Source organism: Ornithorhynchus anatinus, chromosome X2, assembly GCF_004115215.2.
Source record: "Ornithorhynchus anatinus isolate Pmale09 chromosome X2, mOrnAna1.pri.v4, whole genome shotgun sequence".
Lineage (NCBI taxonomy): Eukaryota > Metazoa > Chordata > Mammalia > Monotremata > Ornithorhynchidae > Ornithorhynchus > Ornithorhynchus anatinus.
The window spans coordinates 28283758-28311704 of NC_041750.1; the positions used below are offsets into that span (position 1 = coordinate 28283758).

The 27947-nt window shown below is 46.7% G+C and overlaps 1 protein-coding gene across 6 annotated transcripts in view; it reads right to left on the minus strand.

Annotated features, from left to right (window-relative positions):
• Nucleotides 1–27947, minus strand: part of ATP9B (ATPase phospholipid transporting 9B (putative)) — a 185023-nt gene that overhangs the window by 125235 nt on the left and 31841 nt on the right. For 3 of the 6 annotated variants that reach the window (XM_029052670.2, XM_029052669.2, XM_029052672.2), the window contains exons 5-8: nt 27225–27333; nt 15096–15154; nt 5430–5481; nt 2078–2200 (exon numbers count right to left, since the gene is read on the minus strand). In XM_029052670.2, coding sequence (XP_028908503.1) covers nt 2078–2200; nt 5430–5481; nt 15096–15154; nt 27225–27333 — 343 coding nt within the window. Of the gene's footprint in view, nt 1–2077; nt 2201–5429; nt 5482–15095; nt 15155–27224; nt 27334–27947 lie in introns of those variants that run through there. The other 3 variants (XM_029052674.2, XM_029052671.2, XM_029052673.1) reach the window with 2 other exon arrangements.

The following is a 27947-nucleotide window of genomic DNA, read 5'->3' on the forward strand; positions in this document are numbered from 1 at the left end:
CAATTTCCATAGGCACGAGGCATCTCGCATCCCGTCGATTCTTTTCCTAAATGAGCTCTTCCCCTACGTGACGATCTAAACGTAACTTGCCGTTTAACGATCGCACATCTGTACCTCACCAACACAACGAGCAATCACGCCGACGGAAATGTCGAATTAGGTAGCGGTACCTGGTCCGGGTGGGAGCTGGCTGGGTTTTTGTCAGGAGGATTCCCCGATTCTAGCAGCTGAGATTCGATCTCAGCTTTTAAAATGAGGGATCACGAGAGGGGCGATACGGAACCGCAATCCAAACTGCCTTCGTTTCCGGCTCCCGTGCCTGATGCCCATAGCCATTTTGCTAAATAAAGTGCGGGGTTTACAATTTCCTCGCTGCTTGTTAAACTAGAACCTGACAAGAGTTGCAATGCTCTGGCTATTAAAAGAAAGCTTTATTCCCTAATGGGGCATAGTATCTTTTATTCAACACAATATAAAATCACCCAAGTGTGCATACCAACTGCAAGGGAGTTGGTATCACTCTACGGAGATCAGATAATATTCCTGGGACATTTAATAAGGTATTTATTATGTATTCACATGTAAATAATTGATTGATTTCTGGTAATCCAATTGATGGCTTATTTTCCGGCACAAATCTTATAATGCACGCTGAGGTTTCTTTCTTCCACCCTCTAATTAAAGTACCCGGTATGAGTTTTATATGATCGTCCCACTGTGGCTATTGCTTAAAACGATGGCTGTAGCACATAAAAGTCATATTATGCAGTGGATTAAGATAGGTGTCAAAACACTTCTAGCCTGAGTTCAATCAAACGCTCAAACGGGAATGGGAGCTGAGGTACGGGAGCAGATTAAAGTAGTTTGGACAGATTGTTGGCAGTTGCTCATGCCCTGAAGATAAAAGTTTATCCGGCCGAACGTGCAAAACTTCGCTCTAGTCATTTGTCATTCTCTATAGCAATACGCTTCCAGAGCCTTTGAGTTTCAAGACAGGGAGCGTTATAAGGCACAGTTCCTAAACATAATAGAAAATTCCAGAACATGTGGAGGAAAAAAATAACCATTATCGCTTGATTATTCTGTAGGGGTAGGGTGCGCGGAGCGATGGAAGTTGACACAGAAGTCGCCCGACCGAATTCAAAATTAAGGCTATCCAGGCATTGTTATTCCTCAAACTCTTGGCTCTAAAGCAAGTTTTCCAAAAATTTCCCACAACAGTTTCTCGGACCGCGAGCCCCACGTTGGACCGGTGCTGCGTCTGCTCTGATTCCCTTGACTCTAGCCCAGGGCTCAGCAGAGTACTTGGCACATAGTCAGTGCTTAATAAATACCATCATCATTATTTCCAACACCTTGGGTCTTCCTGAAACCAGAATGTCTGACACTAGCAGAACAGTAATTCTTAATTAACCACTTTCCCATTACGCCACTGGAATTCCTGTTTCCTATTTGAGTTTTTGCATTTTCCTAGATAACCAAGCTCATGCCGATCAAATTAACGAACTATTATAAAGCTCCAAGTATAGTGCTAGAGAATTCACTGCTAACAACCGGCTCCCTCCTTTATTATTAATTACTGAAATGCACCCTCGCCCCAATCATGTGCCGGTTTTTTCCAATAAGGGAAAGCCAAATTTTCGAAGGTAAAAACCTTTTTACTTCGCTGGATTTCAATTAAAATCAATAATGCAATGTTCTCCAGGAAGGAGGGGATAAACAGGGACTGCAAATGCAGTGACCACTAGCTGCTAATATATTCACATGGGAGCAACGCTTGGCAATCAAGCTCAGAACACCGCGTGTTTGAGGGCCGGGGACCGGAGACGTTTACAGATTGATAATCTCTTCGACAACCGGAGAAGAACCTGAGAATTGAAAATTCCATCTTAGGAAAAGGATGAAAATCAATTGCTCAGAAATTCTTGACTGAGGTGGAGGGGGGAGTCAGAATCAGTGAAGAGTTCGAACTGTAGACCTATTTGAGGGAATACACTTTTGCCTCCCAGGGTGTTTCGGCATATGCTGCATCAACATGTGGTTCATAGCGCTTAACAAATACCACTATTATTATTACCTAAATTTAGTGTCCTGATGTCCATTCCGGTACCTCTCTCTTTCATTGGACCAGGTGGAAATTTAATCGTCTCCCCCCTCCCTTTCTTCTGGACTTCAGTCACGGGACGTAAGCCTTCCTTAACTAGAATGAAGATAAACACGTCCTTCTGTGGATCAAAGCTTGCCTTTCTGTGGCAGAGGCTGAGGGCAGAAGCAAGGGGGTAAATACTAGCTGGGTATTATCCCCTGGCTCGGAGAGGATGGAGTTAGAGGGTTTTTCTTTTCCTTGGAAATCTGCCTTGGCTCGGAAAGAGTAGGGGAGAGCCATGACAAAGACAGACACTCCCATTCTGACCCCTACCGATGACTCCCCGCACCCACTCTCAATCACGCTCTGTCTCAGGACTTACGGTGTCTGTTTTATCTGCTCGGCTTGAGCCCTTGTGATTGGGAGCCCAAAGCTGGAACCGTCTCTGCGGGCCTCCTGGCACTGGAGGAGTTTGGGGCTCCATAAGGGGAGAGCAGCTCTAGACTGTAAGCCCCGTGTGGGTGGGGATTGTCTCTCTCTACTGCTGAGCTGTACTTTTCAAGTGCTTAGGACAGTGCTCTGCGCAGAGTAAATGCTCAATAAATATGATTGAATGAATGAATGCTGAGGGCTAGAAAATTGGGATCAAAGAAGGATCAAATACTGAACCTTCTGCTCCCTGTCCTCCCTGTCCTCCGTCCTCTCCGTCATCATCCCATGACCCACTAAAACCAGAAGGCAAGAGCTGGAGTTGGAACTGGCGGGCAGGCCTGGGACCACAGAGTTGGTAAAAGGCTGGGAAAGGGAGAGAGAGCGAGAGAGAGAAAGAGAGAGAGAGAAATAGAAAAAGAAGGAGAGAGAGGGAGAGGAGGAGGGAGGGAGAGAAGGAGAGAGGGAGATAAAGAAGAGAGAGAGAGAGAGTGTGTGCATGTGTGTGTGTGTGTGTGTGTACACACAGAGTGCATCCATCACTCACGGTGGGGGCTCCCGGGAGGGTTCGAGTTCTTAGACATCATTTCCAAGGCAAAAACAGACCCCTGTCACCCTTGTCATAGTTTCAGGAACAGAATGGTATGGGCATGGGTTCAATGTTTATTGGGTGCCGAGGACAAGCCAGGCAAACCTTGGTGGGCAGTGTTGGCATGATAATAAAAAAGACCCCAAAGTAGGGTTATGGAAGGGGCAACCTCTTCCTGCTTCCCACCTGCCCTCTCCTTACCCCGGAGTACTGCCCATCAAGCAAGCAATCAGTGGCTTTCATTGAGCATTTACTGTGGGCACAAGCACTAGACTAAGCGCCTGGCACCCACCTGCCGGAGGAGGCCGGCTCCTGCTGCACCCTCTCTCGGCCCACCCCCATTTCTCAGGTGGGAGAATGAGGATTCTTAGCTTGCCCACCTCGCCGTACACTCTTTCCCAGCGGTTACTCTCACGAGCTGCACAGAGTAAGTGCTTAATAAATCCTATTACTATAAATTGACCCTATTCATTCCCAGCTTACTGGGTGCAGGGCATTCTAGTAGGCTCTTGGGAGAGTACCCTATGACCAAGTTGGCAGACATGTCCCCTACCCACAAAGAGCTTGCCGTCCTGCAGCCAAAATCTGTTTCATTTGCTTCTTTGTCATAAAAGGATTCTGTGACGAACCTGGGACCAGTGATAACGGCATGCTGATGTGACGGAATGATGTCGCCTACCCAGACAATGATACATCTCAACCCTAATTCACACTTTGTGCTAACTATTGGAAATGGTAACTTAATAGCTCTAGTAATTACATTTGTGGTTACTCTCCATGACACTCACCAACCCATTTCCTCCCCCATGAAATTGCTTATTCTCTCAAAGCTTACTGTATAAAGTGGCCCACTGTAAACAGCACCGAAGTGTCCAATTGGTCTCCCAATTTTGTCTTCCTTCCCATCCTGTGGCATTTTAAATTACCCACTTATGTAAGAATACATTTGTTTCCCATGGGTCAGAATTTGTGTCATCGCTTAAATTTTTCTAGTAGTAATCATGGGGTCCTTTTTTAATTTACTAAGACAATTACACTTCATTTTTATAGCACTACACTTAGGAACTAAAAATGGGACTTTTAAGTGTAGCCGGTAACTAAGGCATAAGAGCTTTATTTAAATGGCTCCATTTGCACCACTATACTTAGGGTTGTGTCAGTATTTCCGATCCAAAGTCGGTTTGGAGTTGTTTAAAACTTCATTCTACATTTCTTCCTGGTGGAAACTTAATCCCGGGTTTGTGGGCCTAATCTGGTCATTCTGGGTTTTGTGTTTAATAAAGTCTTACTTCTGAAAAATTGTTACTTCGCACAAAGTAAAATAACTGACGGGGGAGGGGAGAGGGTGGAAATGAGAGGTTTTCACTCTGAAATGACTAAAATGAGATGAAGCCCAAGAGATCGTTTGGTGATAAAGGCAAATAAAAAAGCACAACTATTAAAACTGGAGGTTTATATTGATGAGTTGATTAGTGATCACATAGTTTTCATTAAGCAAATAAAATAGACCCTGATGTCTTATGGCTAGAAGGCTAATGTAACCTGCCATCCCAAGGAGACGGTAATAGGAGGAGGAGAAGTCACTTCACTTCTCTGGGCCTCAGTTTCCTCATCTGTAAAATAGGGATGAAATAATTTTTCTCCTTGCCCTAGACTGTGAGTCCCATTTGGGACAGGGACTGTGTCTGACCTGATTATTTTGCATCTTCCCTAGTGCTTAGTACAAGTCCTGGCTCATAGTAAGTGCTTGACAAATCCCACAATAACATGTTTTATTACTTTTATTATTATTGTTGTTGTTGTTACTATTATTATTATTTGCTCCATCCCTAGAACAAAAATGCAACCTTGATTCATTTAGCAATAGAAGCATGTAGAGAGTTACTCCCACCAGGCTGAGCAATTCTTGTGGTCACAAATTAAGCAGAAAGCACATTAGATCTTCTCAGCTAAGGGAATTAAATTCTTAATAGCTTCATTGAGGGATAGTCTCACCCATCCCACTCTCCCACCCCAAATCCCCAAATATACATATTGATGACATAGTAACCACTCCTTCTGCTCAAAATTCCCAAGTTCAATAGGCGCTAATTGATTCGGCCCCGGTAGTCTTGCCCTGAGCTTCTTCCGATCCACCCATTCTGCTTTACTTTTGGTCCATCTCACTTTATCACTTTTGGCGTCTGTATCCCTCTCATTGGCAAAACAATCTTTCCTCCCAACAGGGCAGGCATTTCATCCCCAGTGAACCAAAAGGAAATGCCACAAACCCCTGAGATCCCCAGCTGTCCACTAATGAAAGTAGAATTGACGGTCTGAACACACCTGTTTTTTCTGAAGTCCTGAGAAACACCATGTCGGATGGAATTCGTTGGTTCTGTACAACGACAACAAAAAAAGAGAATGCGTATATTTAGATATGAATACAAATAACATTCTGCCCAGGAAGTTAGGACCCAAAGGTCAGACTTGGATTGAAATTCAATTAAAATAGGATTTATCAAAGTACTTTACATTCAACAATTGCAATTCGGAAATCAATATTTTAGAAAATTATACAATAAACAAACTACAGTTAAGCCTTTCAGATTTTCTCCATAAGTGAATTATGTAAATGATTTTAGCATCTCAATGACTAATGCCCTTTCTTTCTTTTTTTTTTTTAATATAATGCTGTGCCCCAAACCCCCATCCTTGTTTTCGTCCTATAGTGAATCTGGGCAATTTTAAAAGATTTAACTAGCCTCTGTCATAGGGAGCCATAGGTACCAAATGAATGCTACTATCGTTGAAGACCTCTACACATGTAACACTTCCATTTTTGTAACACGGGACACTTCAGCACTCAAGAATCTCACCGGTACGATGCTAATAATATTCCTTACATTTCCATAATTGGGAGGAAAGAGGAAGGTGCAGAGATAGTGGGGTGGGAAAGAAGAAGAGGGCTCATATGTCTCTGAAACCAGGATGAGGTCTACTTTGAAAATAAAAAAGAGGCGTCTTAGGTTTGTCATCTGAGTCACGGGCAGCATGTCCTACCTACCGGCATTACTGCCATAGCGTGGGGAGCAGCTGAATGGTGAATGGGCTGAAAAAAGGAGGGGTCACCAAATGGAAAACCAGTTAGGAGGTTGATACTGTGATGCAGGTGGGAGGTGTTGGGGGCCTGAATCAGGGTGATGGCTGTCAGCGTGGAGAGGAAGGAGTAGAATTGGAAGAACCGAAAGGATTCAGAAGCTAACAACGAGGCAGGTAAGTGACCTGGAGGCGTCAGTGACGGCACGCACCCAGTGAACTATTACGACAGGGAGAATGGTGGCGTATCACCCCCGGAGATAAGAGAATCAAGAAGAAGAGACGTTTTAGGAGGAACTGTGATGGGTGAGTTACGCAAGATGGTAGACGGCATCAGCTTCCCAGGAAAAGGGGTAATAACTGCCAGAGAGAAGAGGGATGACTGGACAAGAGGAGAGAGGAGAATCACAGACGTACACTCTCCCATAACAGCTTGGCAGAACACGCATTTCCACAGGTTGGTCCGCAGTATCTGCGTGTTGACGATGGCCACAGCCTGGGCTTTGGCTACTCTCAATCAGCCAGGCCTCAAAAGGAGTGGCTCTCTGTCCTCTGGGGGCTGGGAGGGGCTGGGGGGGAGGGGGGGGGAGTACTTCTCCATCTTGGCCACCAGGAAGCAGTGAGCCACGCCCTGAGGCAAAATGGGAACTAAAGCCACGTAAGCAGATGGACCCCCTCGACCCAACCGGTGTGGCCCCAACGAGGGTAAACTAGACTAAGCTCAGGTAGGTGCCTGTAGCTTCTGGGTTGGGAGAAGCAGTGCGACCTAGGAGAGACAGATGACCTGGGTTCTAATCCCCACTCCATCACTTGTGCCCTCTCTGTGACCTTGGGCAAGTCACTTAACTTCTGTCTGCCTCGGTTTCCTCAACTGCAAAATGGCGATTCAATACCCGATCTCTTTCCTACTTAGACTTTGATCCCCCCCATGTGGGACAAGGACTGCATCTGTCCTGATTAACAGGTACCTACGCCAGCACCTAGAATAGTGTTTGACACACAGAAAGTGTTTAACAAATATCATGCATTCCTGGCAGAGAAGGAGCTGTCAGAGATCTGTGCAGAGAGTCAGAAGAGTTTAGGTTCAATTGAAGGCAAGGACAAGAGCAAGCTTTAAAAGGACAGGGCAAATGAAGGCAGCTCAGGGGCTGGATGGAAAGACCTAAAATAAAACAGTTTATTTGGTCCAAATAGAGGGTTTTGGTGACTTAGGGCCTGCAGTTAATAGTAACAGTGACAGAGTTTATTAAGCACTGATTGTGTGCAAAGCACTGTACTGAGCACTGGCATAATTACAAGATACAGGTACGATCCCTGTCCCACCCTGGGCTCACAATCTCAAGAGGGGTCCAGAGAACGATAACACACAAAATGAGAAGAGAAACAAAACTGTTAAAGCAACTAAACCCAGTCCCACACTCATCTTGGAATGTAAGCACCTCCTAGTCACTAGAACAATAAAACATGATGGTCTGTTCTAAAAGGAAGGTGACTGCTTGGGCTATCAAGGGGTCCTGCCCCTAAATACCCATCTCTCTCCCGGCAGAATGTGCTGCGCCCCTGCCCCTCTTATGCCCCGGGAGGAAAACGACAGATGGACAAGGAGGAGTGGGAGTGAGTGGGTACTGCTCATCACTGGTGCTAGAATCAATCCCCACATTCTAAGTTCTGCAGTACGAATCTAGAACAATCACAATCAGTCAAAATGGTATTTATCGAGAGCATACTGGGTGCAGAGGACTGTACTAAGCGCTTGGGAAAATACAATACAGTTGGTAGACATAAATCCTGCCACAAAGAGCTTACAGTCTAGAGCAAAAATGAACTCAACCATTTGACCTCAAAAACTCAGATTATTATCAAAATGATGGAAGCCCACCTGAAGCCCCCAGCGTCCTTCAGCTTTATCATTATCATCATCATCATCCAGTCACCTTTACTGGGCCTCCTTCTGTCTTGGGGCTCCCAAGTCACAGCCAGCTGACAGGTCATGTCATGTCAGGTCATGTCAGCATGTCAGCATGACAGCATCAAAAGGGAAATACCCGGCTTGCTATCTTCACCTCCTGTGATGACGTCCCTAGGGGTTACTGTATCTCAACACCCTGTGACACCGTGGGAGTTCCAAGTCAACCCAACAGCTACCATCAGTCGTATCTCTGACCTCACGGGTCTGGACTGAGCTACTGTCTTGACTTTGGCATTTTACTTTGCCCGATGCCTTTTCCTGCCTGAAGCCTGACTCCTCTAAAGCCCAGCCCTACTCGGGAAAGCCAGCCAGCGATCCCTACCTAGGCAAGATGGAGCACACGCTGTAAATCATCGTATTCAATCAAACCACATTTTCTGTGGACCTGCAGATTCCCCTTGTTCACTGATGGCTAAACGGACTAAGCAGAAAAGCCTCTGTCAGATTAAATTTGCAAAGCCATTTGGACCTCCATTTGGATAAGACGCTGCACCCTATCGGTGATGCAGCAGTAAGGAGGTGACAAAACCTGAGCGGCCCAGCTGGCTAAACCCTTCACTTCAAAATATACAATTATGCACTTCACTGAGGAGCGTCCTTAACTTGGCATTAATTTTGCCACTCTGCCAACTTGGAGCAAATCCACTGGACTGCATTCCCTTCCATTCACACACGCAACTCACACAGATCTAACCATTCCAGCCAATGTATTGGCTCAAGTGGACTCAAACAGATTGTTTCAAATTGGATGAGAGAGGTTGAGGGAGCTAGCCCGGGAAGAAGAAATCTCTGATACATTACCCTGATACTTGCAAAATAAAATTTGAATGGAATTAGCTCTTAACTAGAACAATAGCATAAGAATCCAAGAAACAAGATCATGGGCTTTTACTCATCTGAAAACACTTGCCTGGGAATAGTGTGGTTGGATACTCTGTAAAAGTCAGAAAGGTACCATTCCTTTTCAAAACCTTCGGAAGGATGGATTCTATGAAATGTGTTTAAAATTCATTTGGAAATAAAAGCAAAAATTCTCTATGCTTGTTATATAGAAGGAAAATGACACCCTAATGCACCTTCTCTCAAAATCCATATTAACAAATGCTACCTATAAATTGTAAGGTCTTAAAGGTCTACTAGGAAGCCATTTTAAGACTTTTGAACCAGGCCCGGGTGACTAATCTATTTAAATGTTCCTAGTTTCTTGTATCTAGCAGAAACCCACCCACTACTGGCAAAGAGTAACAATAATTTTGGTATTTATTAAGAGCTTACTATGTGTCAAGCACTGTTCTAAGTGCTAGGATAAATATAAGGTAATCAGGTCGGAGCCAGTCCCTGTCCCACATGGGACTTACAGTCCAAGTAGGAAGGAGAACAAAAATTCAAACTCCATTTTACAGATAAGGACGTTGAGGCACCAGCAGGAAGGCCTGACACTGCATAACGATTCTTTCTCACAGTGACGGAAAATATGAAGTTCTGAAAAAACAAACGAGCAGGTTACCTCCCCAACAAAGAACAAAGGTTGGTCTCAGTTGTTTGAGAAGGTGATGATTTTTGAAGGTAATGGAAAAGCAATAGAGTATTACAACAGAAAAAGGTGAAGGAGTCTAAGAGGGTCTGGAATACTAAAGCATCAGGAAAACTGGCCACTGGTTACAGTATAACATTTACACTCAGGGCCAGGAAACTGGAATAGAAAGTTGAGAAAACTGATCTGACAGAGAAGTATGTTCTTTTAACAATAAAGGTTGCCTTGTACATGCACGCACACACAAACACACACAATCTGGAAGGGGGGGAGAAAAATCAATTGAACAAAGAACTTCAGATCTTTGTTGAGATGACAATGCCTATTGAGTCAACTCGTCTTCAACCATTATCTACGATGCTTTACCGTTTATCTGCCAACCCTGACATAAATCTATCAGATGTGTCAAATTATTGACATCAAACCTATACCGCCCTGATGAACATTTTCAAAGAAATTGACCAAAAGGCAATGGCGGGGATCCACGTCCACCAGGAAAAAGACACAAACACAATTAAAGGCACAACTCTCCTAACTGGGTCCAGAAAATGCTGAATGACCATGTATGCAAGCCAGCCTGGGTACAGTCCTCTAGACTGTAAGCTTTGTTGTGGGCAGGGAACGAGTCTATCAATTCAATTATACTGTACTCTCCCTAACGCTTAGTAAAGTGAGCGTTCAATAAATAGGACTGACTGATAGAGAGGCGTTGAGAATATGCAGCCGGCAGATGGGCCTGTCCCCCCAAGCCAATGTCAACAGTCCTGCCGGGCTGGGACACTGTCCTCACTGACTGTCCCCATTTGTTCGGTGCCCTGGCTCTCACTATGAGATAGCTGGATTGTTCTTCCTGTGACTTATTGGAAAAACATCTCTGTCATTGCTCAGAGCAGTAGGGTACTCCTAACCTTTACGACTTCTTTGATTCGTGCTGGGAAATCCACGGAAAAGTCGCTGGGCTTCTTCTTGGACCCTCAATCTCATTCCGCCTCTGGCTCAGCAAAAACTCGAATGCTTGGTTTCCCCTACCGCTGCCTCCTTTCCCCAAGCTTCAGGGGTAGAAAATGCACCACTTTGCCCTTTTCTCATGCAAGACTGTGAGCACCTTGTGGGACGGGGTCTGTGTCCGATCTCGTTATCTTGTATCCACCCAGATGCTTAGTACAGAGCTTGGCACAAAGTAACTGCTTAACGAATATCACAGTGACCATCAAGTACTCTACCTGGCACTCACGGTGACTGAAAGGTCAAGGGGAAGACTGCTCAGAGATGGAAATTTACAATGAATTGCAGCCTATCAATGGCAAGCCCAGTATAAAGTCTGATTGATGCCCACAGCACAATTTATGGCAACTGGCATCCTTATTCCGCAACCATGAATTATAAAATTGATCATGCAAAGGTATTCCATAGTGTTGACTTCTTCTCGTATAAAAGGAATACGTGGCTGGGCTCTCACCTCCCTCACCGGCCCGACACTTTGGCAAAAAAATACAGATGAAAGCCCAGATTAATATTAGTGACTAGGTTCTAAAATCTTCTTATATTATGCTGGTGGCTTTCAGTCTGGAGAGGATGTGTGCCACAAATACCATCACCAAGAGCCAATTTCCTAGGTGAAAGCCCCAAGGGTTTGCACGGAACCTACCGTTTCGGCTTTTGGCTCTTGCCTGTCAGATCCCACTTCCCTCTGTTTCTTCGGATCGGCTTTTTCCCCCGTCAGCTCCCGTCTCACCCAGCGGGAATCACTCTGCTGGCCTCAATCACCCAGTCTCTCTCCGTTCTCAGTTCCTAAGCCTCCCTTCCTGCCCTGCCGCTCTCCACGACCCACAGGTCCACCGACCCTCCTCCTCTCACTGGCAGGAGTCCCTGCCCGCCGCCACTGAGCCAGGCAGACTCACCGGGCCAATCTCCTCTCCCTCTCTGATTCAACCCACTCTCGGCTCTCTGGGTGGGTGCACGTGTGTTTTGGAGCCCCCGTGCCCCGCTTCTCCTCCACTTCCCGCTTGGAGAATCGATCATCAGCAAAAGAGCCTATCTATGTACTGTGTCGTCCGTGGAAAGGGAGGCTTGGGCCAGCCCCGTTGCTTGGCAATAAAGCTGAAATTCCCAGCCGAAATTGGGGGTGCTTTGAGTCACTGGGAACTGCCTCACTCCCCCACAATGAGCATATGGTTTAGAGGGGGAGACAAGCATTAATGTAAATAAATTATGGATATATACATATGTGCTGTGGGGCTGGGAGCAGGGATGAATAAAGGGAACAAATTGGGGTGATGCAGAAATGGAAGAAGAGGAAAAGCGGGTTTAGTCAAGGAAGGGATTGGAGGAGATGTGCCTTCAATAAGGCTTTGGGGCTGGCGGTGGGGCGGGGGGCGAGAAGGGGGGTAATGGTCTCTCAGATAGGAAGAGGGTGGACATTCCAGAACAGAGGCAGGATGTGGGCGAGAGGTCAGGGGGCAAGATGGATGAGATAGAGATACAGTGAAAAGATTAGCATTAGAGGAGCAAAGTGTGTAGAATGGGTTGTAGTAGGAGAGTAGTGAGGTGAGGTAGGAGGAGGCAAGGTGATGGAGTGCGTTAAAGCTGGAAGTAAGGAGCTTCTGCCTGATGCGGAGGTGGATGAGCAATCTTTGGTTTCTTCTGTCCTCCTTGTTTTTAGTTGCCCAAACTGGTTCACCATAAAGTAGATGTGTGCGAATCCTATCGTCAGCCATTCTTCTCACATGTCCCACATGGGGAAGCTCCGTTGAGGTGGGCCTAGCTCTGCTGCGGGGAGCCGACTTCTTTCCAGACTTGGTTGTTTGCAACCCTGCTGCTACTTGATGTTAAGAGTGCCTCACTGGTAACCTTGAAGGAGCTGCTCAAGAAGTCAGATGAGGCCTCCGTAAGGTGTTCGGATCTGCAGAGAATCCAGGCAGAGTAGACTGAGAGAAATTACTTATCTGAAGGCCTTCAGGTTTGTTTTGTTTGTTTTTTAAATGGCATTTGTTAAGCACTTACTACGTGCCAGGCACTGTACTAAGAGCTGGGATAGACACTAGATAATCAGCTTGGACACAGTCCACGTCCCAAACGGGGCTCGAAGTCTTAATCCCCATTCTACAGATGATGTAACTGAGTCACAGAGAAGTGAAGTGACTTGCCCAAGGTCACAAAGCAGACGAGTGACGGAGCTGAGATTAGAACCCATTTTCTTCCATGTGTGGGCACTGTTACCAACCCAATCATTCAAATCACCCTTTATACTCAACTTGTAGGATGTTGTTACTATACAAGTGAGCCTGTCGAAACCCTTGCTTTTTCTTGTTTTTACCAAAAAATGTAATAAAATCAGTTACTCGGTGCATTAATCCACTAAGCATTTGAATACAGTTTCAAATGCCTCTCCATAATTCATGTCAGAGATAAAAAGATTCAGAAAGCTGAAACGATCACGTGTTAGTCCCAATTCTAAACAGATGGAATTCTAACTAAGGGAGGAAAAGGCAATCAGCACCTTCTCAGTTCTAAACTAACCCGAGTCCGGGGGAAGAAGATGGAGCTGCAAAGAAGGTGTAAGTTCTCTCAGAAAAAGGTAGTGTTTTGTGATAAAGTTACAATTAAGAAAATGTTCATCAGCACAGCTCTCTGACATAAAGGGAATCAAATTATAGTAGGAATGTACACTAGAGAGTTATGACTTTGCTCCACGTGTAGGTTGCGCTTAGAGAAGCAGCGTGGCTCAGTGAAAAGAGCGCGGGCTTGGGAGTCAGAGGTCGTGGGTTCTAATGCCACTTGTCCGCTGTGTGACTTTGGGCGAGTCATTTAATTTCTCTGCGGCTCAGTCACCTAACCTGTAAAATGGGGATTAAGACTGTGAGCCCCACGTAGGACAACCTGACAACCTTGTAACTATCCCAGCAATTAGAACAGTGCTTGGCACATAGTAAGCGCTGAACAAATACCATTATTGCTATTGTAGGTAAAGAATCCAGAAAAATTAATCAGCTTGACTATTCTACAGAGGAAATAAGGCCATGTGAAGTGCTTAAGGAGCACCTTCGGAAACAGTTTCAAATTAGGAACCAAATCTCTGAAGCTGTCCGCGATGCAGACCACCAGCTGGTTTTGCTCTAAAGCCACAATGTCTTTGGACTGCCACAGGTAAAAGCAAGATCTGCCCTGGTGTTTGGGTCTGTCAATCTTCCCTAGAAAGCTCAGTGCCCAGCTCTCTGTGGGTTGGGAATGAGAGGGCCGGACAAGGAAGGAGTAGGACGGCATGACAGGGAAAGAAGACAAAAGAAGGAGGAGGGCAATGACCGGGCACACCAGCATGACAGTGCCATCCTGAATGAATGAAATGTGACACCTTCCTTTACGGAGCCCGTCTACCTTGGGCCGGGTATCCTCTTTGAATCCAAGCACATGAGGCTAGCGAGGGATAGGTGAGTCACAAGCACCTAGCTCGCCAAGAAAGGGTGTGTTGCCCACACCCCAACCCTCTGCCCACCCTGGATGGTCTTTACCACCCGATGCCCGACGACCGTTTGTCAACTCCATGGCAAAGCAGCCCGGGCCGCCTGTCCCCAGACTGGTTACCAACTGCAATTCGATCCCTCTGCCCCTCGTGTCTTCTTCTTGCTTCCTCCTCTAGGCTCCTTAGCCTTTGCCCATTTCCAGTTCACTTTGGGGCCCAATGCCTTGCCCGTCAGGCCTTGCCTGTTGGGCTGCTCCCTTTCCCTTGCCTCCTTTAAAGCTGCTGAGGTTCTCAGGCTGAACCTCCACCCTGCTGGCCCTGAGAAGCTGGAACTGGAGCGAAGGATGTTTTATGGTTTGCCGCTACTTTCTGGCTTGTTCCCTTGCCTATCCCCTGTGACTCCTCCCTGGCCTGTCCCCAGGAGCTGTTCCCTGACAGGTCCCCAGGGCCTGTTCCCCAGTATGTTCACAAGGAATCCCATTGTTAGCCAGGGACTGTCTCTATTTGCTGCCGAATTGTACATTCCAAGTGCTTAGTTCAGTGTTCTGCACATAGTAAGCGCTCAATAAATACCATTGAATGAATGAATGAATGTCTTCAACCTGTCCCCAAGGGCCACTCCCTGGCTTGTCTTCAGATGCTACTCCCTGGCCTGCTCACCGCTAGCAAGAACGGAACTTGGTTCCTGGCCTATTCTCTGGGGCACCTGAGTCCCTCCTATCTTGGCACATCCTAGGAGTCCTATCTCAGTTTAAAAATCCATTTCATTAATACAGAACAATACAGAAAGAGTGGGATTCTGGGGAGAGAGTAGACTGGGCCTTAGGCAACTACATGGATACTTCAAACACGTTTCATATCATTTCTTCAATTTCACAAATTATTTACAATCAGTCTACGTGTTAATAATTAGCATGTTTATCCTCTAAAATATATTAAAAATGCATCAACCTTTTCCACTATGATGAGGTCTCCAACTTGTATGTCTGAACTCTTAACTTGGACTTTACCTTAAAAAAAAGAAGAAGTACAATCAACTTAAGCAAACATCAAGCAACCACAGAGTTCAAATGTTTACGAAAAACAGTGACTTGGAAATCAGGTCCTGAAGTGGCAGAAACTCTCCGTTTCCCTTTCACAGCAATCCCGCGCAGGCATTCCCAGTTACACAACTTGGAAACGAAATGTGCGTCCAAGAGGCGTAAGTAGGCATCAGAGAGAATACGATCATGGTCTGAGAGGCCCCTCTTGGGGCCCGTGAACTATACGAAGAGGTCGATTTCAGTTTATGACACATTCGAGCCAAATTCGTCCCAGTTTCAAAGCAGGGCCCACTCAAAAATGATCAACGTGGTCAGCTGGTAGCCTCCAAAGGGGAGCCGGCGATGGGTAGCCATGCATTAAGGCGTGTTGGTAGCGCTGCCCCGGTGGATACCGTGAATGGCACTGATCGGCATCGTGTCTGCCAGTCTGCGACGGGGTCATGGAGTGAGGGTGAGTGGAGAATGGCCTAGCCCATCTCCCTGGCAGCAGAATGGCTGGCGGCTGAGAAGGTCTGTGTTGGGAAACTGACTTCATACCCAGGGCTCGTGACCTAAAACCCCTGGTGAAATCCAAACTTCCCTTTTCCTTTCCCTTGACTGCAAGCTGGCCAGTCGAATGAAATCTCACATCAAAGTTGGATGGGTGGTAGTGGAATAAGTTCTTGGATTGTTACCAGAGAAAGGCAATGCCATAAATACTTTGTCACGAATAATCAAGGCCTTATTTACTGTATAAATCTTTATATGCTTTCAAAACTATCACAGTCTAATGTAAAATGTACAAGACTGCTTTGTACTGCGCACTAAAAATCTGAAAGCAGAAATCAACAATGTCCCCACGTGGAACAGTAACGTGTGAATGATGCCTCAGGTGAGACTGTTCAAACAAGTCCTTTCTTTGAGCATGAAAAATGAAGTAACTGGGGTCCCAAGAACTTGAAATGATCCATGAAGCTTATGTTTATTTAACAGTCCCAACTATTCAACAGCAGTGATAAAACAAAGATTAAAATAGTATTAATCTCAAAGCAATTAAAAATTGCATGGGCCCCCACTTGATGCCACGCTCTGACTTAGAAGTGTACGGTGCATTTGCATAAGCAAAGATCTGATGAATTAATAATAGACACTCCAAGCTCATTTTAGTTGAAAATGCTTCCCTTCCTCGTTTCAGAGATGCCGAAGGAAAATACAGACCCATCCCACAGACTCATTCTGCTGGAACATGCTTTGGCAGTAGCCAGGTTGCCTGAGAAGGAGGTTATTGGAGAATTCTTTTCCTAAGGGAAGTAGGTCCACTGGACCCATTTGGAACACTTGGGGTCCCGCTACTCGGAGTTAAGTCCTGAGGAGGGTTTCCAGTTGACGTTTTGTTGGGAATTAGGGAATGGGTGAGTCCAACGGCTTGGTTCTGCAAGGGGCGACACAGAGGGAAGTCCCCATGTTCTAGAAGACCTGGGTGGATTTCTAATGGTTCTTTTTTTTGTCCCCCTAATAGTACTTACTATATGCCAGACACCGTACTCAGCACTGGAGGAGATATAAAATAATCCAGTTGGAAGTGGTCCCTGACCCTCCATATGGGGGGCTCAGGCTAAACTGGTGGCAAGAGGATTTAATCACCATTTTAAGGTAAATGAAGCAATAGAACCCAGGTCCTCTGACTTATGGGTCTGTGCTCTTTCCACTAGGCCATGATACTACCCTTTAACTAGGCACCTGACTCGGCAAGCCACCCGCTTTGCTAACCAATCAATCACATCAACTCTGAGAGCAAAGGCTCCCCCAACCCTCAGAGCCGTAATCTGAGGCAGGAGGGCTGAGCAGGAAGGCCGAGGGGGAGAGGGCCGAGGGGGAGGGCCAAGGTGGGAGGGCCAAGGCCAACCCATAGTGAGATCATGAAACTTGAGGTAACTTCAGTGACTGGAACACTTCCCAAACAAGCAAACAGGACTGTCTAATGCCAAACAGGTATACCCTGAAGCCAGAAATCAATGCTCCTGGGGTTTTGGGATATTCTGCTTTATAAAAATGAAGCTTTCGCACAGCCTTCTCTCTCGTCATTATAAAAGGGCATAGTGTGTGACTGCTGGGCTGGAAACAAACATTGTTTGCTTCCGACTGTGAGCGAGTTCTATGAAAAACAGAATGGAAGAAATGGCTGAATCACCCAGCAGCGGAGCTGTGCGGTCACGACTGTCTACCTCAACCTGCCTACGTCCTGCCTTTCTCCTCTGCCAGGGGCCGGCTACTCTAGGCCAAGTTGTTGGACTTTTAAGAGTCCAAAGTCCTACAGAGGGAAAGAAAGAGGGCCAGAGATGTGCAGAGGCAGAGAGAAAGAGAAAGACAGAGCAGAGGGAAAAGACTGACAGAGGGAAGGGGGTCAGAGACAGGAGGGGGAAAAGAGAGGGGGCCACCCAGGGAGGACAGCTAAGGATTGAAGGCGGTGGGCTCAAGAACTGACCTCACAGACACACACGTACAAACCCAAGTATGCATAGTCATTGAAACACCCCCCAAAAACCCATCTCAAGCACCTGGGAGTTGCCACAGTGGTCACCGGCCCGTAGGCCACCATCTCGGGGAAAACGCTATGAGTACCTGCTGCCCTTAGGATCCAGGATTGTCCATGGTAGGGAAGAGTGTGAGGCGCAACTGACCCCACTTGGGACCCCTGAAGGGTCCTGGGCAGGAGGAGAGACTTGCACCGTTCCCCCTTCCAGGAGGTGAGATCGGTCCACTAACCCTCACTGGCTAGGCCCAATAGCCAGAGGCCCCATAGGGAGGGGCAGGGTGCCAGCAGCAGACCTCAGTAGTGCCCAGAGGTGGGCAGGATTACTTGAGGCTGCCCCAGAACTGACCACGTTATCGCCGAATCAGAAAGCCGGTTCGGTCGCTTCATCGCTGCTGAAAACTCTTCCCCGTGCCCCATTGTGGCTAAAGCAGAATGCTCAATGGTCCCGCATCCAGGTGTTTGGAAAGGGGGGGACATATCTGCCAAGACGGGGGGGGCTTCTGGCCCCCTTAATACAGACCCCGGGATGGGGGTGGGGGGAGAGAGAGGAGATTGTCAGCCAAAAGACAGAAGCTAGAGAATGGGGGCCGGGGGGGGAGTCTGACTCAAGGGGAATACAAAAGGCCTCTGTGAGGGTCTCTTAGTCTTAGTCCCCTGCCTGCAATCCATCACAGTTCTTAATAATCTCCACTGCTGGGCTCCCTTCTCTCAGTTGGGCCCGGCCCAGTGCTGCACCCTGTTGATCAAGTTTCCTCTTCCCCAGGTCGCCAGGGCTCCTCCTTACCCCAAACCTCCGGTCACTTTGACAACTCCTTTCCCTCTGCCCCCAGTTTAAAGCTTCCCTGATGCAGGTGGAGACTCCCAGTGATTTCTAGCCAGCTCCCTCAGCCCCATCCCACCAAGAGTTGCTCCCTTTGCTTTCCTTCGGGTCCTCCTCCCTTACAATGGCGGCCCCTTCACAGCAGGAGCCGGCCTCAAGTTCACCCTATCTAGAACTCGGGGCCCTCAGGCCCGCTCGCATCTCTCCGATCTCTCGACGAGGTCACGCACCGCCCCTTCTCAGAAACAAGTCTGCGGGAAGCGCTATCTTTCCCCTGACAGATGAAGAGCAGAAAAATGGGAGCTGCCCGTCTGGCCCAAGACCACATTACGAAAGCCAGAATGGAAATGAGATGGTCCTGACTCCATTCTTTGGCTTAAATGACCAAATGGGGCTCCCTAAATACCCTTCTATGCAACTAAAACTTGAAGTAAAAACTTATTGCTTCATAAATGAAATTCAGATGGGGAAATCGTTCTACTACTTTGCATTTAAATTAAATGAAGAGGGAATTAGCTTCAAAAAGTGCAGGTCACTAAAGGTCTTTCGAACCTAAAAAACTAAATGGCAGTGTGCGTTGCCAAATTATACCAGCCCCCTGCATTTTCTTATATTTTCAAGCACACAATTTGAGCGAGTAAATGATCTAAAACTTTATTTACCTGCTATGGAAAGCTTTAGCATTGCTATTAAGAGGAGCTGAAGAATTTGTAAAATACTTTTGGTGAACATGCTAAGGCAAATTTGCATTGGTAGATAGGGCTTCAAGACACTTGGGGAGCCAGGGAAGAGTTCAGTTGTAATCACAGAAGCGCACGCACCCAAGTTCAAGGAGACAGACGGTGCAATTACAGTGGGTCAAGAAAGGAAAGGGAAAATGAAGTCTGGACTAGGGGAGCCCGGGACTAGCCAAGCCAGGGGTTAGCCACCCCCGGGGCTAACCAAGTCCGAACGTGACACTGTTGAAGAGGGTGAGAAGGACAGGGAATGCCCAGATCGGTCACTTAAGGGCCACGTTTCTGTTGACTCCATGCTCTGGGAGACTGACCTTTCCTTCCCTTTGCAAGTGCCAGGGCTGGTCCGAATGGGTGGGGAGGAGAGGAAGTTTAAGCTGGAGAACAGTTACTGCAGCACTCCTCAACGCCCTCACAAATGCCCGTCCCCACAGACGGGGAAGAACCAAGCCCAGGAGGAGGCCCTGGCTAACCGGGCTGGCGGCCACAGAGGCTCGACTAGAGCCAAACAGCTACGACCGCCTGGGAACTCTATGAACACATGAGGATACGACTGGATGGGGATGAGGGGCACAAGAGAGGAAGGAGAAGCGTAGCAGCGCATGAGAAGGAAGAAAAGTTGTAAAAGTGACAGGCCTCAGTCCTCCAAAAAATCCCCACTGGGCTTTCCTTGAGAATATCTCAATGAACTTGCTTCAGCAAGAACAAAGATTATTCCTTTGAACATCTAAGAGAAATACAATCAACGCTTTCTTGAGCCTGTCATAAGAAAGAATCATTAGATCGCATTAGGAAGAACACTGAAATAATGCAATATTACATCTTGGGGAGGATACGTTTAGAGACAAAACACTGACTGTTATTCACTACAGAAATTATTTTCTCCAACTATTTTTCCTCTAAAAACATCTCGCTAGCTAAAACCCTCTTTACCATCTGTGTAATTACCAATAAAAAGTCCAAAAGCTGTCAGCAGTGGCTGCACATCCAGACTTTATAGTCCACCAAGGCGCAAACCTTTTGCCTAAAGCAATATGCAGAACTAGAACGCTGAAATGAGTGTCTCTAGTAATTCATTACACTCACCAGATAAAAGACTCTTGCAGAGAATTGCGATGGTTTGAAATCTAATAAATATCTCATACGTGCCAACTGATATTTTACACTTTTAACAACTAGTAGAGGCTATTGACAGATTTTAGCCTATCAGCTGTCCTCAAAAGCGGGCAGTTATTCCGGAAACTGATATTTCAAGTTGCCCACTGGCCTGTGCCCCGTCTGGTACAGAAACGAAAATAGTTTTGAGATTCCAAGAGGCCTAGTTAAAAGTCTTCTTTTGGGGTGGGAATTCTGATGACAGGACAGATATTTCCCTTCCCTTGGTTTCCTTATTCATGTTGCATATTTGTGTCACACGATTCATATCACAGAGTAACTTGGGAGAAGCCCAGCTCAGAATTGTCCCAAACCCTTGTCTCCTGGTTTCAGCAGATGTGCCGAGAAAGCCGCTCTCCCCACCCCTGCATTCATTCACATGTGCACGGCTGTGGGTACGCATCCACTTAATGCTATTCGCCACTTTCTTCCATCTCCTTTTCCCCCTTTCCTTTCTTGTGCTTGCTTTTAATCTGTGTGTGAGAGGAATGAGCTTTGGGCCTTTTGGAAAAACTGCTATTCATAAATGATTTTTCAAAAATTTATGCTTGCAAAAATCGTAAAATTGGTAGTGGGGGAGGTTCTCTTAAATATGCTTACCTGTCTATTCCTGGACTCAATCAAGCTTTCTTAAGATAAAGAGAGGGGGAAATGTCAGGGAAGGCCACTGTCAGCCCTCACAAATATGGGGCAGACCCATGAAATGACCTCACACGAGTGACTCTGCACAAGCAGGGCTACAGGATGACATCCAATGCAATGCTTTGCAGCAATCCTCCCATCCAAGTCCACCCAGAACTATGGATTTCTCTTGGGGGACAAAGCCCCCACTTTGCCCCAGAGGTTCTGCCTGCTCCTCCCAGGTCTTGGGAAAAAAGGAGCCACTTCCGAGTCATAGATCTCTGAAGCTGGAGCAGAGGTGGAGGCAGGCTGGATGATGAAAATAGAAATACAGCACATAAAGCATCCGGAGTCATATCCGTACCTGTCAGGGCACAGAGCTGGGGCAAAATAGATCTGTCACCGCTGCAACAAATCTGGCCAGGAATAGCAACTTGAAATTTCAGTTTCCAGAATCAACGTCTGCTTTGGAGGACAGCCGATGGGCCAAGATCCAGACCCCCCTCCACCTGGAGGCTATCACAGGAGTCTGAACAAATCTCAGATTGGACACGGGATCCAAGAAAAGGCTCATCGGGAAGCACACCAAAAGTCTTTCATCTTTGCTAAAGCCACAGAGAACCAAGGCTGAGTGGTCTGAGAAGCCAGGGAGCCTGAACCGGGCTTGAGTTAAAAGAGAAGTCCAGTATTCCACACTGCCCATATGGAGGAGGGGGCAGGTGGAGAGAGGTGGAGAAAGGGAGAAAAAGACAGAGACAGGGAGACATAGGAAAAAAAGGAGGCAAGCACAAATTTCTCTTTGTCTCCTCCCCAAGGCCTGGGTCCCCTGTCAGCCAGTCCCACACTGAGTCACCCGACAGGCTCCTCGCTCTGCCGGCTCTCTCTCCGGGCTACACCATTTTATCTGGCGAGATGATTCGGCCTCTGGAAGCTATCGTTTCACGGCTCCTGAAGTCGATATTAAATGCAGAAAGAAGCTCGGCTCGGCTCAGAGGAGGACATCTGGGGGACGCTCAGGAGGAAACGTGGACGGCGGCTTAACTAGTCCCCAGCTTCACGGAGAGTAGTCGACACAGAAACGCAGGTCTAGGCGAAGTGACATCAAACGCAAATCAGAATGGTGGTAAGCTCTCCCTTCGCCTAAAATAACGGGAAATTCCTGCTGAGAGTCCCTTTTTTTAAACTTGTTTCCGTGAGGTGCCGTGGAGCAGAAAAGATGCCATTATTTGCATTCTACACCATCTACCGCAAATTAACACGGAGTTTTCCAACTAAAAGAATCAAATAATGAGCACTACTCCCTACAGGCAACGGAACAGGATTCCAGAATAGCGAGGCTGCCTGCCTAAGCGATTGTGCTAGGCACTCCGGCTGTACCTTTTCGGTTTCCACAAAATTTGGCCTCCTGCTACAAGATAAGTATTACTAAAAACTGGTGCTCACAGCCAAATGCACGTGTAGCCACTGCAAACCAAAACACACCCCATAGAGATGACTATTTTATATTTTCTCTTTACAAAACACTGGAAATCTAAGTTTAAATAGGCCAGAGGAAACACAGATGCTGGGATCTAAGAAAGCTTCCAAAGAGGACAAGAAAGGAGCTCTAGAAAGACTTGGCTACAACAAAGCAAAAAGGCAGCGCCGGGGCACACGTGCATCGTACTTCATGAAACTGGGCCATAAGTGTCTTGCAGCATCACTCCCACAATAACAGCAAGGGGCCGGCAGATGCCAGGAGCAACCCAGCTTGTTCGGGAAGAAACACTAACGGATGCCAGGAGGACCCATTTTTTTATGCCCATCTCCCCCATAAGTGCGGAAGTTCTTTGGGGGCAGGAAACGGGTCACTTTGTTTTGTACCTCCCATGCTCACCGCACCAAGCAGTAATAGTATTTATTAAGTGCTTACCGTGGACGGAGCACTATCCTAAAGCACTGGGAAATACTACCCAGGTGAGAATTCAGATCCGATGCCTGTTCCCCGGAGAGGCCGTGCTCGGTAAATGCTGACACTCCTGAGATAGTAATAATAATGTTATCCACCACCTCGCCCCTCCTCTAAACCCGGGACCACAGGGACTAAACCAAGCAAAAACGGGCTGCTTTGAGTTTTACTCCCTTGCTGCTTCCCCTGCCAGTCCGAGGGGTGTTTCTACGTGGTGGTCAGAGCGGGGGCGGAAGGAAGAACAGAGGGGGGCTGAGCGACAAACTGGAAGCCGGGGAGATTGGCCCCTGAACACCCAACAGTTCGTGGACAAGGAAATCCTCTTGCTTGAGTGAAGCAGCAGGAACCTGGCTCCCAATGACCCCCCAAACTTCACTGCAAGGGAGGTCAGATTTCTACTTCTAAAAAGGTACACTGAACCACAGCTTGGAATAGTGCGATTTTTCAGATTGAATCAATCACTGGTATCAATCTAAACGCAGATAACTAGATCGGATCCAATTAATCAGTGATATTTCCTGAGCACTTACCGAGCGCAGAGCACTATACTAAGCCTATACGGGAGAGTACAATCCAAAAGAGTACGTAAAGTCGATACCTGCCCACAAGGAGCTTTCAGACTAAAGAGGGAGACAGACGTTAAAATAAATTACACATGAATATGTACATAAGTGCTGTGGGGCGGAGGAAGGAGTTGGTGCAGCATGGCCTAGTGGAAAGAGCATGGGCTTGGGAGTCAGAAGATGTGAGTTCTAATCCCAGCTCCGCCACATGTCTGCTGTTTAACATTGGGCAAGTCTCTTAACTTCTCTGTGCCTCAGTTACCTCATCTGGAAAATGGTGATTGAGACTTTGAGCCCCACGTCGGACAGGGACTGTGTCCAATCTGATTATCTTGTCTTTCCCCAGCACTTAGAAGAGTGCTTGTCACATAGTAAGCGCTCATACCATAATTATTATTATTATTATTACTTAAGGGGATCAGCAGCGAGTCCACAGACAATGCAGAAGGCTTAGTCAGGGCAGGCCTCTTGGGGAAGACCTGATTTTTGACTTCAGTTTTGAAAAGATTTCAACAAAGAACAGTCTGAAATTGTCCAAGCCAGAGGCGGACAAGTATTACAAAGACACAATAGACAACAGAAAAAGAGTGTAAATACAAGTGGTAAAAAACAAAGTAAAGAGATGAATAAGGAAGGCATTATAGGTGTGAGTGTTAAGGTACCGGTGAGTGACATTATCAGGAAAGATGGGATCATTGGAGGCAGTGGCTTAGAGCAGCGGCCTGGGAGTCATGGGACCTGGGTTCTAATCCTGGCTCCGCCACCGGTCTGCTATGTGAAGTTGGCCAAGTTATATTCTCTGGGCCATTCCCTCATCTGCAAAACTGGAATTCAATCCCGGTTCTCCCTCCTACTTAGAGTCCCGGGTGTGACCTGATTATCTTGTATCTTACCCCAGACTTTAGTACAGTGGTTGGCACAGAGTAAGTGTTTAACAATCCCACAATTATTATAATTATTATTATTATAAGGCTCTGAAGGTGAAGAGGATTGTGATGTGGTGGACTGAAAGGGGAGGAAGTTCCATGAAAGGAGAAGGATGCCAGAAAAGTGACTGGACAGACCCCCAAAATTTCTCTATTCTAGCTAAAGACCTGACAAAGGAATCTGACCCGATCTGCAAGCTAAGAGCACCCATTTGCCTGAGAACTTCATCAAGAACCTATGCCTACTCTTTGATGGTATGGTCAAGTCAAAATTGAAGGGGATGGGCACCAGCAGAGGAAGACGGGGATGAGTAAGTCCCTTAAGGGCTGGGGCCTTGCCTATAGCTCTACTGAATTCTCCCAACCGCTGAATGCAGTGCTCTGCACATAGTAGGAGCTCAATAAATGCTGAATCCTACGTCACCTAATCTGAGGATACCACAAGGGACCTGGGTGATGGTGTCAGATCCCACTCCAAATCCTTCAGGAAATACACTTGACTTCAAACCTCTCCAAGAGCCCCTGAGGTAGCCAGCCGGGTGTTGCCGTCTCCTCACGGCTGGGCTCTTGGGATTCACACCCGGGGCAATATGCAGGTGACTGGGAACTGCTTCTCAGTTCGGTGCTACGGACTGACCACATGCCTGAAACCAACTGAGGCTCTGGTCGGACCACACAGGGAACCAAACTGGGGCCTTGGACCATCCTGAAGCAAATACTTTCTTCAGCAACACAGAGCTGAAAGCTGTACTAAATTCTGCTACGGAGACAAGTCACATCCGATAATTCACGGATAAAGTAGAAAACTGAAGACGTCTGGCCATCTGACGTGACTCGTCTCCCTCGTTTGAGTGTCGGTTCCTGGAGGGTAGGGTGCGTGTCTTATTAATTCTGCCGCATGTTCCCAATAAATGCTGTTGATTAGCTGTTACGGATGATGATGAGGATTAAGGAGAAAGACGGGTTAGTCTATTGGAGTCACAGGAAGATGACAGCAAGGCAACAAAATCAGGATGAAATATAAGTCCACAAAACTATTGCAGGATCTAACCGTCCACACGGCTGCAAAGCCTGAACGTTTTACAGATGTCACCCCCAATTTCTCAAAGTTTCAGTACTTTCAACTACAAGCCGCTCCCAACAGCAGACGGCAAGACAGGATCACCAGCGGCGAAGTCCTGGCCAGAGTCAGTTCCCCGGGACTTTGGCAACGCTCGTTCCGACACAACCCCCCTGGGTGAGACGAGTAGAGAGGACGGATGGACACACCAAAGAGGTACCGGATGAGGAGTCGAAGTGACACATATGCAAGCGGGGAAGACAGAGACCGTTCAGCGATACGGTGAAGCAAAGGGCTGGAAAAATGCAACCCAGCAGGAAGGTTGCTGGGAGATAACTGAAGCGGCAGCCGGGCACTGGCAGCCTGGCTTGTGGCAATTAGGAGAGAGGCATGTTCTCAAACAGAAGCTTCGGGGAGAGCAAGCGGCAGAGTGATAAACATCACCAAGCAGAGCGATTAGCAAATGCATCACTGCAGCAAGGAACGGTCCTTAACACGCCCACCCTGGGAAGTGAGTTGCTGGTCGCAAAATAAGTCTTGATCATTGCAACTGCTTGCATAGATAAGTTCTTACTGTGCAAAGCAATATCTTAAACCTCAAAAAACAGCTATTGGCATGGATTTGTATTTATCCCTATCTCTGCGTGTGTGTGTCTCTCACTCTCTCCTTGGAAGTTTGTCTCCCCTTTCCAGGATGGAGCTATACGTATCTCTAACTCTGGGAATCTCTCCTTTTTTTTCCTCTTTTTTCTCTCCCTCTTCCTCTCTCTCCTTCTTTCTCTCCCTCTCTCCATCTCCCTTTTTCTCTCCCTCTTTCTCTTCCTCCACCCCCCAAATACATCTATGCATGTGTCTAGCCCTGGGAGTGTCTATGTGTCCACCTCTCTATGACTGGGTGGTGTCTCTCCCTGGGTGCCCCTCTGTGTCCCTGCCCTCCTGGGCGGTCTGCCCACTACCTGTCGGAGTGCACCTGAGCCCCGGATATGTACTTCTCTCTGTTGAGTCTTTGCTGAATTTACCCTTATGCTTTCGATGCCTCTGCAGATTTAGCTGTCTCTTTCCCTTTCTAAATCTCCCGCCGACTCCACGGACCCTGTATTCCCTGCCATTCTACTCCCAGGGCTAGTTACCTCCGGGTTTTGTTAACCACGCTTGCCAACGGATACAGAGGCGGCTGGGAATAAACCTATATACCAGCAGGCGGGTAGCTTTACTGATACATGTGGAGATAGACATCTCATACAGTTCATGTACACGAGCCAAACGTCCTACTTCAGATTAAAATGTGCTTCCTTTAATAGCATAGGGAAGGGGGATAGGGTTAAGGGCCTACAGAAACCAAATGTTCTCAAGGTTAACCTCTACTTCACGTACGCACAATACGTCTCGCCCCTCTATCTGTTTTACACACTACGCCATCTGCATACGGACACAGGCCGGATACATAATCAAATACATCTCTCGGCGTACCAACTGAAAATCTATCCAAAAATAACACGCGTCGTTTGATCCAAAGGGGTGGTGTCGATGGCAATACCTTCATTTTAGGTGCTGTGCTCCTCGTGGCCAAAAAAAAAAAAATTGAACACCAGTTCTCGATCTTATGTTTCATTAGCTTGAGACTATAGAGAAAGACTGCTTAATGTTGATTAAACCGGATGAGCTCTATGAATGATTAAAAACGTCTTTGCCAACCTCGTATTGTGAGCTTGCTATATAACTGGGAATTCATTTCCTTGTCTCGCTGGAAACGCCGAAACTCATCAACTGCTTCCCGCACCATAGTGACAGCCAAGACAAATCCCTATTAAAAACAAAACGACACATATAAGATGTTCGCCAAAGTGGAACTTTTTTTTTCAGCGATAAGGAATATGGAGAAATACATTTCTTTCTCTAGTTTAATCTACTTAGATGATTTCTCACAACTTCCTTCCCTTGACTTTGGCTATTGTGTAAAGGATCAAATGTATTGAACAGGAAGGTAGAAAGGCTGAATCCCAAAATCAAGCTGCTACCAAACAGTGTTGTTTTCGATTCTTAGCATGCCAAGGGAAGTAAAATACGCTTCTCGTGATATATGCACTTGAGGCTAAACGTCTGGAAATAATTAGTAATCAAAAGAAAAAGAAATGAACAATCTTCAATAAACTCACGGATTGTATTTATGCTATGCCGGCATTCAAACAAATTAATTATGCCCAGTAAAAAAAAATCTTATAATTAATTTACGTACTTAAGCATTTCTGTCATAACAATAGATTTCCTCAGGCATAAACAACAATTTCACATATCTGGAGACCTCACCCTCATGAATTTACTAAAACAATTCAATATTATTCAACAGCAACTGAAGGATAGGTGTGGATATAATAATAATAATTGTGGCATATATTAAGCACTTCTTACATGCTAAAC